This window comes from Sturnus vulgaris, chromosome 6 (assembly GCF_052056855.1).
Source record: "Sturnus vulgaris isolate bStuVul1 chromosome 6, bStuVul1.hap1, whole genome shotgun sequence".
NCBI classification, from domain to species: domain Eukaryota; kingdom Metazoa; phylum Chordata; class Aves; order Passeriformes; family Sturnidae; genus Sturnus; species Sturnus vulgaris.
Window position 1 is genome coordinate 40,149,042 of NC_142248.1, and position 11,641 is coordinate 40,160,682.

The 11,641-nt window shown below is 44.9% G+C and overlaps 1 protein-coding gene across 4 annotated transcripts in view; it reads right to left on the minus strand.

The window, feature by feature from the left end:
* AKT1 (AKT serine/threonine kinase 1) overlaps positions 1–10,259 on the minus strand; it is a 76,217-nt gene extending 65,958 nt beyond the window's left edge. The window contains exons 1-2 of one of the 4 annotated variants that reach the window (XM_088166301.1): positions 10,084–10,259; positions 3,051–3,225 (exon numbers count right to left, since the gene is read on the minus strand). In XM_088166301.1, coding sequence (XP_088022427.1) covers positions 3,051–3,096 — 46 coding nt within the window. In that variant the 5' untranslated portion in view covers positions 3,097–3,225; positions 10,084–10,259. Of the gene's footprint in view, positions 1–3,050; positions 6,556–9,386; positions 9,410–9,675; positions 9,884–10,083 lie in introns of those variants that run through there. The other 3 variants (XM_088166300.1, XM_088166302.1, XM_014871857.2) reach the window with 3 other exon arrangements.
* Positions 10,260–11,641: the final 1,382 nt, after the last annotated feature.

Consider the following 11,641-nt stretch of genomic DNA (forward strand, 5'->3'; position numbering starts at 1 on the left):
TGAGGTTAGACATGCCATGGACATGACTGGCCCCCCTGCACAAACAAACATCTGCACTACTGGAAGTAGAGCTTCCTTTAGTGACCGACTTAGAGAACTGCCAAGAGCTCTCAGTCATGCAGCAATGTTTAATTTCATTTCTCCATTTGTAGTTTTAATCTTGGAAACAAAAACATAAACGTAAAGCATGCTGACAGAAGAAAACAACTCCACGGTTCCAGAAAGCCCTGCTACTTCCCTGCCAGGCCAAAACACCTGCTCCTGCTAATGATGGCTTTATGCTTACTTACACCTGCCATCCAGAAGGGCTCCAGAGCACCTTGCAGCCTGATTTATCACACAAATCATTAAATCCACCAAAATTAAGCGATTTCTGGGGTGAGATGTAGCAACTGTTCAACTGCACACAGCCATGCTGTTCAACTGCTCGGGACAGGAACTGTAAGAGACACCAAACCCAACCCAAGCTATGGAAAACGTTAGGTTAAGAGAACATCATTGCCCAATCTGGATTTTGGCCAGTCACTGCCTAAAATATTTTTGTGTGGAAAGCCCTAGGATCTTTAAAAAATACATGCAGTGCAACCTTTGGTTTTATAAATTATCTAAAAGACAAACACTATATATATATGTATTCGTTATATATATATGTCTCTTATATCTGAAATCCCCCCTTTAGGAGTCCCTCCCTGCACTAATTATTGTTTATGCCTTGACTTCAGAAGCTCACCGTATCAGACATCAGTTTTGGAAACATCCTGTGGTTGAAGCACTTGATCTAGCAGAGCCAGCAAACTGATAGTGTCTGGCAATAAATGTAGATTATTAAAAAAAAAAAATGCTGAACAAAATACACAGAGTGGATAAGTTACTCTCCAGCAAAGACAGAGACAAATGAACTGAATTTGTCAACCTATCCCTGAACAGCTACAAAAACCAAGAGATTCCCAGGGCTGACACCAGCAGGCTGAAGAGAAGATAGAGCATTGCTTTCTAAAAACCTCCTCACGAGGACAACGTCGAATTAACAGCTGCAAAGTCAATGCTGTGGAATGAAATAGGTGTCACCGCACATATGAAGAGGGCAAAAAGGCATTGGGAAGCAGGTTAAAAAGATTATGAAACCTGGCATCCAAAAAATGCCAAGGTATGTTTAACAGTTTAGGAGTTTGGGCACAAATTTGCAGCATCAAATATGCGGAACATACAGAATAATATTTTGAAAATGGGAACGTGTTCAGCACATAATCTAATCATAATACTATCAGCAAACCATGAGAGATAATAATCTGTTTCTCTAAGGCAATTTTAAAACAACAACAAAAAAAAAATCAGATCAGGAGATCTGGGCATCTTTTACTACCTCCTCCAGAGGTCTCCTTACTTGAAAGTAGCTTTATTGTAATCCTAGAAACAACAAAAATTCAGTTCCCAAAAGTGAACACAGACAAACCTGAAATACAACATGATTGTTTAAAAGTTTCAGACACATGCGCCTCTGAATCATCCTGACAATGCCTTTTCCATACTGTTTAAAATAATGCTTCTCCCTCAGATTTTTGTGCAGTGCTCCTCAAAATAAAATAATTTTTTTAAAAATTACAGGTAAGTGCAAGAAGAACTGCTAAAACAGATGGTTAAAAACCACCTGAAAACATTGTTTAACACTAAAAAAAAAATAAAAAAAAAAAAATCTCTGATTTGAAGAGTTTCTAGGTAAATGATAATGAGAAGTATAACTCTGTGTTTCTTTCTTCTATTTAATCCAAACACAGAATAGTTCTCAAATACTTTGTCAGAACAAAGCAGCCTGGGTACACCAGAATTACTGAATGAGCTAGTTAAGCTAATGAGTGCAAAGGTGTTTCCACCGGAAATAAACCAGAACAAAGAAAAATCCCACACACTCCCCTAAAAAAACTTGAACAAAACATTTGTACATCAAGCATCAATATGCTAAACTACACTGCATATACAATTGTTAGAAATATACATTTCCACCCTCTTAAAATACACATTATCAACATGTTTTCTAAATGCCTAAAAATTCTTACTGTTGCCAAAGAACCACCAGCCTTCACCAAGGTAATGATAACCTTCAAATTTCAAATTTCTTCCATAAATAATTATGCTAAACCTTTGCACGTTCAGGCAAATTGTTGCAAACCCTCCAGAAAAAATCCTGAGTCTGCAAAACCATGTAAGCTTCCCTACTGCTGGAACATACAGATTCTGTTTTTGGTCCAAAAATGAAACTATCATGGAAAGTACCTAACACCGTTCTCTCCTTTCCAAGGAACAATAGTAGAATACGAAGAAACAGGTAAGTCAAATACCCTATAAGATCAATGCTGTGGTAGTTGAAAATGAACACCTCCCCAAAAAAGAACAAACCCTTTGTTTTGGGAAGAAAACATGTAAGAAGGCAAAAAGCCTAACAATACATGTGACTATCTTTACAGTTTTGCCATTCAGTCAAGAATAAAGAATTTTTAAAAAATCAAATGTCATTGGTGGTACAACCAAAATGCACAGGGTGCACAGACTCAAGGCTATTCTTCCTGTCCAGGACACTGGTACCCAGAGCAGTTCAGACACAAACAGAATAGCACATTTTCTAGCAAGTTTTTGCAAGAGCACAGCATTGCTCACAAAATACAGGCATATTTTTCACTGTTCAAAAACATTCATCTCAATTCCCCCTTCTACCACAAAAAGGAAAGTTACAGACCTACATACAAACCAAGATTATTTACTACAGTTTAACCTCTAATACTCTAAGTAGCATCTCCTTCACTTGCTACCTTTATCATCATTTTCAAAGCAGTTGACACCAATTTTTGGTGAACACATCTACACGCACACAAGAAAACCCCTTATATGTGCATTTTCTAAAGCTTGAAAAAAAGTCAGGCACATGCTGTTGTGCTATGTGCTGTTTCCCACTAGGATGAACAGGAAAATAATGGATTATTTCAAGACATGCTGCTAAACACCAGATTAAAAAGGGATGGAGTCAATTTACTGTCCAGAAAGGAAGAGTCACTTACCTCGTTTGTGAAGCCAGCCTTCCTTCACTATCGCTACTTCATTCATAATGGCAGGAATGTCTCTTGAAAAAACAGTTTATGGCAAAAGATCACTCTTTTGAAATTCTTGAACTCCAGGAGAAGGCTCCACAAGAGGGATGAGGGTTTGTCCCGTTTTCCTCCTTCCCAGCTATTTCTAAAAGAATCAAAACAAGAGTACACCATCATCTCAAAGTATGCTGTAGATGTACAAGGGATACAACAGGGAGTAGTTTTCATTGCTGCATTGCTGGTTTGAGATTTTTCTGTTCTATTATTATTACAAATCTTAAACAAGGGCTTAGCTCTCCACAAGAATTTATCTTGGCAGGTGGAGGTGCCAAAATACAGGCTTGCTAAAGTCCTGCTTCTTCACTGAGTAGGCTGATCATGGGCAGACTTACAATACTACCTGGTGCTTTCTGAATTACAGGTGGATTCAAGACCTTACCTAGTAGACCTTCATGTCTGCAACACCACCTCATTCTTTGCAACAATAAAAATTCTGAAATACCACAAAAAACAGTTTTCATTGTTTCCTGGTAAAGAAGACTTCCAGAACATATCCTGGAAAGTTTCTTTACAGCCTGATAATAGTCTATTAATCAGCACACAGTGTGTCTTAGAGATAAACCTCTGACAGTAAAATTCCTATCCTGCTTCAGATTTTCCTGCCTTCAGCATCATCCCCTTAATCCCACTCAGATCTCCTTGACTCTCCAAAAAGTATCTTCTCCACCTTTGGTATTTCTAACTTTTACCTCTCCTAGAGGTATACAAACAACCACAGAAAAGCTCACATACCTTACTGTGATCCCAAATCAGCCCTTACAGCACCCTGATCAATTTCATTTCTCTTCCTTCACTGCAGTTTGCTGCTGCCTTTATAACAGTGAAATATACCCAAGCACAACTTGGGATTTTTACCCCTCTGCTTTATGATACAAAATCCCTCTCAATAGCTCAAGATTGCCATTTCTTATTGAGAACGTGCCTTGCTCATGGCTGACTACCACAGAAACATTCTGTGCATTTCTGTCCCTCACTGAATGTAATCTCTTCCCAAATGCATTAGCTTTTATTATTTTTCTAAATTGAATCTGATTATTTTTCTGCTTGTAGTACAAATATTCCCTGTTTTTCCTTTAATTCCTCTGTGCTCTCCGAAGTGTCCAGGCTGCCATTCAATTTGGTATTACTTGAGTGATCAAAAAATCTAATTGGTGACAAAATCCCAGCAGTAACCAATAAGTTTAATAAAACAAAAGCCAGCAGCATTTGTAAACTGCCACCAAAGAGCTGGCTTTTACTGGAGTCTCTCACCTACCACAGAGACATTCCATTCCCACCTGACAAATATATACCATCTCTGCATGCATTTGGCACGTCTGCATCAATTATCTCTGAGCATGCAGGTGATAGCCATCCATCAGAAACTAGATTAAAAAGCAACTAATTCCCCATAACTCACTAAGGCACAACACTGGATGGAAGAAAACAGGTGGTCAAAATGAATCCTACCTAGAAGTGAAACCCCAGCAGGGGCAGAGGGCTTTGTACCACATCAGAGTGATCTGAAACAGGCAGCGTTCAAAGCACAAAGCTCGAATTTGAACAAGTTCCATCACTGCCAGCAGAAATGGACGGAGAAAGGAGGTCACTCCCCTGACACTCTGCCTACAAACCTACACTGTTTGTTACTATTCCTCAGCTTTTCCAGTTAACAGTTTATGTTGAAGTTCTCCCCAGAAACAAGGTGAGTTTGGTTTTTTTTTCCAAGTTACAAATCTGCCAAGCTCACTAGTTAGAATTATCAACTCCACAAAACAGATGTTTGCCTGAGGGAGGGAAGACACACAAAAAATTACCTTGGAACAAGTGACATGTAAGAATTCCTAATTTCATAAATAAATATGAGAACACCCTATGCTGCAGAATAGAGACGAGTAATCCACAGCTGCCAGAGATACCTTGGAACAAACTCCTTGAGCTCCAGAGCAATTAGGATAGAACCTGACAAACACAGCAGGCTTTTTCTTTTCAAAATGGCCATGTACAATGCACAACAGCCATGCAAGCTAGACTTGCTTGCTGATGTCAAGAGAAGACTAGACCTTACATAGAGGCTTGAGCAATTTGCAAAGTGTTGAACAAAACCCCCAAGATTATCACAGCTTGAGTATGGAAATGCAGCACCCAGGTGTGAAAGTTAACGCTTCTAACTTTGTGTCATACAGGGTGCAGGGACTGTGCAATCCTACCTCTGCATCCTGAATTCAACCATTTAGAGGCATTGAGCAATCAATATCCTTTCCAACAACCATACATAAAAAAGGAAATTACAAGACAAACTAGGCTGTAGAGAGGGAAATACTATTATTAAAAAGATCAAAAAGCATGAAGTACCAGAATTCTCCAATCTGCAGCTAACTTACTCCAGGTTTTCCTGTGTTAACACTTGCCAGGATTACCACTTGGCAGCTTCCTGCTTGTCATCAGCTAAACTGTCATTTAATAATCCAAATTTGAGTGACAACAGAGCCAAAAAAAAGCACATCAACAAAGATATACAAAGTTCAGAGGGACTACTTTTTCTCCTCTCTGTGGTGTCCAAGCATCTTGGACTGCCTTTTCCTTACCATTTCTATCCAAGAAACGTTTCCCACTTGCTGTTACAGCCGTGCTCTCAAGGATGTGTCTTTACCTGCCCACCTCTTTTCAGGGGAGAGGGGTGGTGAAAGGGGTGGAGAGTTTTGTAAAGAAGCCATGGCACAACAAAGTAGAAAAACATTAAACACTTCCTGACACCAGCCTGCAGCATGGGTCCCACCTCAGTGCTTCAGTCAGCCATGTCAGAGCACTTACTTTACACGGAGAAAGTTAAGCTATTTTTATTTTGCAATATGAAGAGCTGGGGATCCCCTCTCACTGTCTAACAAGATGTCCAGAGACACAGCTCCAGCAGCAGCAAACCTGCTCTATCTACTGTATTTTAAAATACACATTCAAGCTGTGCCTAATACATCTATTTTAGTAAGAGACGTTATTGAAGACAGTGGCAGCAAGCAAGAGTGATTTCTCGGAATAGAAGAGCAAGTTAACTACAGGTCAATGTACTACTGAAGATGTGTAAACCAGAAAAAGTTCCTTTTCCATAAAATCCTTAGAGGGGAAAAAGAAAAAAAAAAAAAAAAAGAATGATTACAGTCCTCATTTATGGCCATCTAGGAATGGTTCCCAGTGAAGAGAGGGCATCTGAGGTAAGTATGACCTGGCTGCTCCAGTCTGTGTCTGCACAGGACTGAATACTGTCAAAAGCTAAACAACTTGGTCTTTCTCTTAGTCTCCTCTTTGCTTGTTTTTCAATACGCAGTTCTGTAATACTTTTTTAAACACTGGAATAGTCCTCACGCAGCTGAAGTGCTGTAAATCATGAATGGCATGACATCAGCACTGTATCATGGTGACACCGGTTTTGCGTACATATTAATTCCTTAAAGGTTATTAACTTCATAAATAATGAGATAACTCACTTCCCTAGGCACTGCAGCAGTGAAACCTGCTTTAAGGAGTCAGTCCAACCAACCATTCAACAGAAGGTGGAGCAGAACCATCTTTTCCGTGTTTGGGAGAGTCACATTAGAGCTCCTTCTCTCGTTCTCTTCTATACATTATCCTCACCTTTTTTTCTCTAAGAAAGTAGAAATATTAATCTGTACTTCCTGTCCTCTTTCCAATGAAAAGTTTTGTATTTGTTTCCACTCACACCCCAGAGCAGATCAGGAAGAAAAGGAAGTCTTCCATACTGCTGAAGCTTAAGCTTATGGGATGTGGGAGCACTTATGGTAATCACCTCATCTTCATGAGGGAGAGTAAGCAAGGGACTAAAGGGAGACTGACCCACCAGCCTCAGTCCTGGCATGTCAGACTGTGTTCGGGCTGCACTCATTAGCCCAGATCAGAAAGCAGATTACAAAAAAAGCATTCTCCTGTGCTAACACTTTGCCCTGTCACACCACCAGTTACCAATGCCCACTGCCCTGGTGTGGCACATTCCTGATTCTGCCAGGACACCCTGAGCCCAAACGTCCTGCACATCCTTACACATCCTCATAATGCACAGCAGCAGCACCAGGCAAAACAGGATCTAGCTGCCAAGTCTGCCTAGTGTAGCCACATGACAGTGTCATGAGAGCAGACGAGGCACACTGGAACTGGACCGGGCCAGGGCGGTGCGTTCGGGCCCGTTACATGGGATGCCATGAGCAACCTACGCTCCCTTCCCAGTGCAAGCTCCCAGCTGACAGCCAACTGCACCTAAACAGCACAGACACAACAAAGTTGGGCTCCAGCCAAGATTTCAAGTGGAGCATACAGATAGATGTTCCCACCAGGCTTTGACCAGTGAAGTACATCTCCTGCGTTACGCAAATCCTGCTCTGGCTGTTTCATGGCAGCAGCAGTGATTCCAATGTGCTCAAGGCCCTCTGAGCCTGCAGCAGCTTTGCACCATGACCCAGTTACCAAATCTGGGCAGACAGCTTTCAAGGAAGCTTAGAAGGACCAGGTTGTTCCACCATCTTCGCTTCCCTTACAAAAAGGCATTGTGGGCCACGACTTAGGTGTGGTCACCAGTATTTGCTACTATGTGTCCAATGACACCACTTCTAAACTGGAATTTCATGGCAGCAAGTGCAGCTGATGACAAGGTTCACAAAGGATTCTCAGATACTAAGTTACAGGAGAAATGGGAACTAGAAAACAAAAATCGCTAAAGCCATATCCCACCTCTTTTTTTTTTCCAATCTGTTAGCCTAATCTAGGTTTACAAAACTGCAATTTGAAATATTTGTGCTCTGCAGCCTTTGCTGATCAATAGACAGGAGGTTAATGCTGTTCAGGTGAGGGGCCACAGTTACGACATCGGACTGTCCATGCCGCAAACACAACAACAGTTTGATAGGACAAACTAAACTACCTATTTCAAAACTGAGTGATGCCAGAAAAACGACTTCTTCATAACCTCCTCTGCAACCCAGACAAAATCTTCTTTATGTTCCCAAACAAGAAAAAGTCCTTTTACAGTTTTTGCTCGTATAATTTAAGAACTGTGCTGCTCGGAACTTTGGTACCAACCTGATATATATTTAATCAAATTCCATTTTAAAGTATTGGTAGCAGAAGTTTTGTTCAGTCTCCAAAGAAATCAAGACAGTTGTGAAACTATTTAATTGTTAACGTAAGCACTTACAGGACGTTTTTATAAGACTGTAAGTAAATATTGGAGTTGAAAGTGACTTGTGGACACTGGATCAATTCTTAAATTTGATTGACCACTTCTGCACACCAAAAACAGTTCTGTAAACACCACACACAACACAAACCCTACTATTTAAAAAAAATCAAAGGTAGTTCCACAGTGTCTTTAAATCTGCTAACTCAGAAAAATGTTGTGGCTGTCACCATGAAACTAACTACTACATGAAAGTAATTACTAGTCATACAGTATGTCAAATTTATTTACCTGCAAACAAATATTCTTCAGCATTAAGTGTTAGTAACTCTCTTTTATAACTGTATTTTGAAATGTACATCCCTTCTGTGGTATAAATATATGTATTTGCTTCTTACATGATAGAGGTGGTAGGAAAACAAAGCAAAACAGTTAAATATTTCCCACAGGGGTGGCTGGGCGGGAGGACACACACCACAGATAAGGTGCAAACTGTGCTGGCATCAGTAGTGTCCTGTCAGTAAAATATATTTAAAGTACCAGAATGTTTATATGCTTGATTATGTGTTTTACAAAGAAACAGACACAAGTCCTACAAGTCCCTAAGAACATACATTTCGGCAACTGCAGATTTTCACCTGGGGGGCGGGGGGGATCTGCAGACAGCTCCCTAAACCTCTGCAAAACACGACTGCAAAAAAAAAAAAAAAAAAAAAACAACAAAAAAAAAAACAAACAGGAAAAAAAAAAAAACACCAAAAAAAACAAGTCCACAAACGCTGCACAGCCACCTACACACGCCAAATGCCCACGGAGAGAATCACACCCCCGTCGGCAAACACTCAGTGGTCCGCAAAGCGGAGCTGGGCTGAACAACGCGGCCGCAGAAGACAAGAGGAGAAAATGGGGGCGGGGGAGCTGGGAAAATGGGGGGTCCTCGGCTACTTCGGTCTCCGCTGTTCCAGAAATATCACAAACCACCCCCCAGCCGCCCCCACCGCCGTTTTCCCGGGGGATGCTCGCGCAGGGGCCGGGGCGGGGGCAGGCCCGAGGGGAGACCCCCGCCCCGCCGCCCTCTCACCCACCGCATCCCCGGGGAGCCAACAGCTTCCTGTCCGCTCCGGGCCCGCCAGCAGGACGGACCAACCGGCCGAGGCCGCCTAAGCCCGGGCCTCCTCACCCCCCACCCCGCCCGGCCGTGCCCGGGGGCCGGCGGGGCAGCCCACGCCCGGGGAAGGCGAAGGGAGAGCGGCCGCCCCCTTTCCCGTCCCTTCCCTTCCCTCCCGGCCCCGCACAATGCGGCCGCGCCGAGCAGGCCCCGGCCCCGGCGCTTCCTTTCCCCAGCCCTTCCCAGCCGGGGAGCGGGTCACTTACATGGCTGCAGCCCGGGGAGGAGGCGGCGGCGGCGGTAGGGGAAGGGAGCCAGGGGAAGGGGAGGGAAGGAGGGAGCGAGCCAGCGAGCGAGCGGGGGAAGGGGGCGGCCGGCGAGGCGGGCGGGCTCTGCGGCGGGCGCCGAGCGAAGGCCTCACTGGGCTCCCGGCAGCCGCCGCCTCCTCCTCACCATCCCCGGGCGGCGGGGCGGCTCCTCCTCCCCCTCTCGCAGGCGCTCGGCCCGTGGGGCTCGCACGCCCGCTCCCGCTGCCGGCTCGCCTTCCCCGCCGCTCCGCCCTGCGAGGCCGCCCCTCGCCTCGCTCCGCCGCCGCCTCCCCCCGCAGCCCCGGGCCGCGCTCCCGCCGCCCGGGCCCGGCTCGTCCCGCACGCGTCTCCGCGGCGCTCGCTCACACCCTCCGCGGAGCGGCCGCCGAGTTCCGCCGCCGCTTCCCGCCCGTGTCGAGGGGCCGCCCCGCTCCGTTCCGCGCCGCTCCCCGGACGAGGTTCGTGGCCTCCGCCACCCTCCGAGCTCCCACAGCGCCGCGGAGCAGCGCCCGCCAGCCCGGCCCCCTCCGCCCACCCGCCGGCCCGGCCCCAGGCCCCGGGGGCGGTGTTTCCTGGCCCCGGGCGGCCCGGTGTTCCCCCTTCCCCTGGCAGCGGCCTGGCCCTGGACCGGGGCGCTGGGGACGCTGTGCCTCGGCAGGGATGTGGCCTCTCCTGACTCGGCCTAGGAACCGGCTGCCTGGAGCATGGACAATTTTACAGAATCACAAAATCAATTAGGTTGGAAAAGACAGGTCATCGAGTCCAACCTAGGACCGAACACCACCATGGCACTAAGTACCACATCCAGTCTTTCCTTAAACACCTCCAGGGACAGGGAGTCCACCACCTCCCATTGAAATGGGCAGCCCATTCCAATGTCAAAGCACCCTTCCTGTGAAGAATTTCTTGCTAATGTCCAACCTAAACCTTTCCTGGTGCAGCATAAGACTATGTTCTCTGATTGCCTGGGAAAAGAGACTGAGCTCCACCTGGCTACACCCTCCTGCCAGGGAGTTCTAGAGAGTGATAAGGTCCCCCTTGAGCCTCCTTTTTTCCAGGCTAAACACCCACAGCTCCTTCAGCTATTCCTTTTAAGACTTGCTCTCCAGACCCTTCAACAGATTAGTTGCCCTTCTCTGGACAAAGGGCAACCCCAAAAAAGAGGGACCTAACTCCACATAGGTGAGAGGCCCAGGCAGCTCCAGCATTTCAGCCTCCAGGAAGGGCCAGGCTCCTTTAAACCTCTTTGGGTGCTTCCAGCAAGCTCCCCCAAAAACAGTGCTGCTTCTCTGCCCTCAGAGCTTTCCCTTACACTCCCATAAAATACAGATGATTAAATAATGAGGTACCACAGTACCTTGGAGGATGCTCCAATATCCCTTCCCACAGTGGACAGGCTGCATTAAGGAGTTGCCCGTGGAGGGGCTGGGGTAGTGATTCCGGATGTTGCGCTTGAGGCCATCCTGCTCTCACAGCAGGAACAAAACATCACAAATTGCTTCAATTATTGCTTACAGCATGACAATATTTTTGGTAAGGTTTTTGAGAGCCATTCTGCTCTAAAAAACAATGTTGTGGAAATACCTATGACAGATTAATGTTTTTCCACCCTTTCACTATCAAAATTTGTATTCTTTGCTCACTAAGGGATTTTGCTTATTCTCAAATTGACAGTGCCATAAACGTTAACTGGGTTGTAAGAACTGATTGGATTTCTTCAGAAACATACGATCACTGATGATCACATTTCTGCAATCGGAAGCTGGCTGGAATTTAGGAAACAGCACATCTTCCCACAGCTTTGCACTGTTGGCAACATAAAAGTGCATAAAATGCATTTACAGCAGTAAATCTGGGGAATACAGTTCTGCCTTTACAAACCTCTTGGATATAATAAGAGGTTTTTTACCACATCATTTTGATG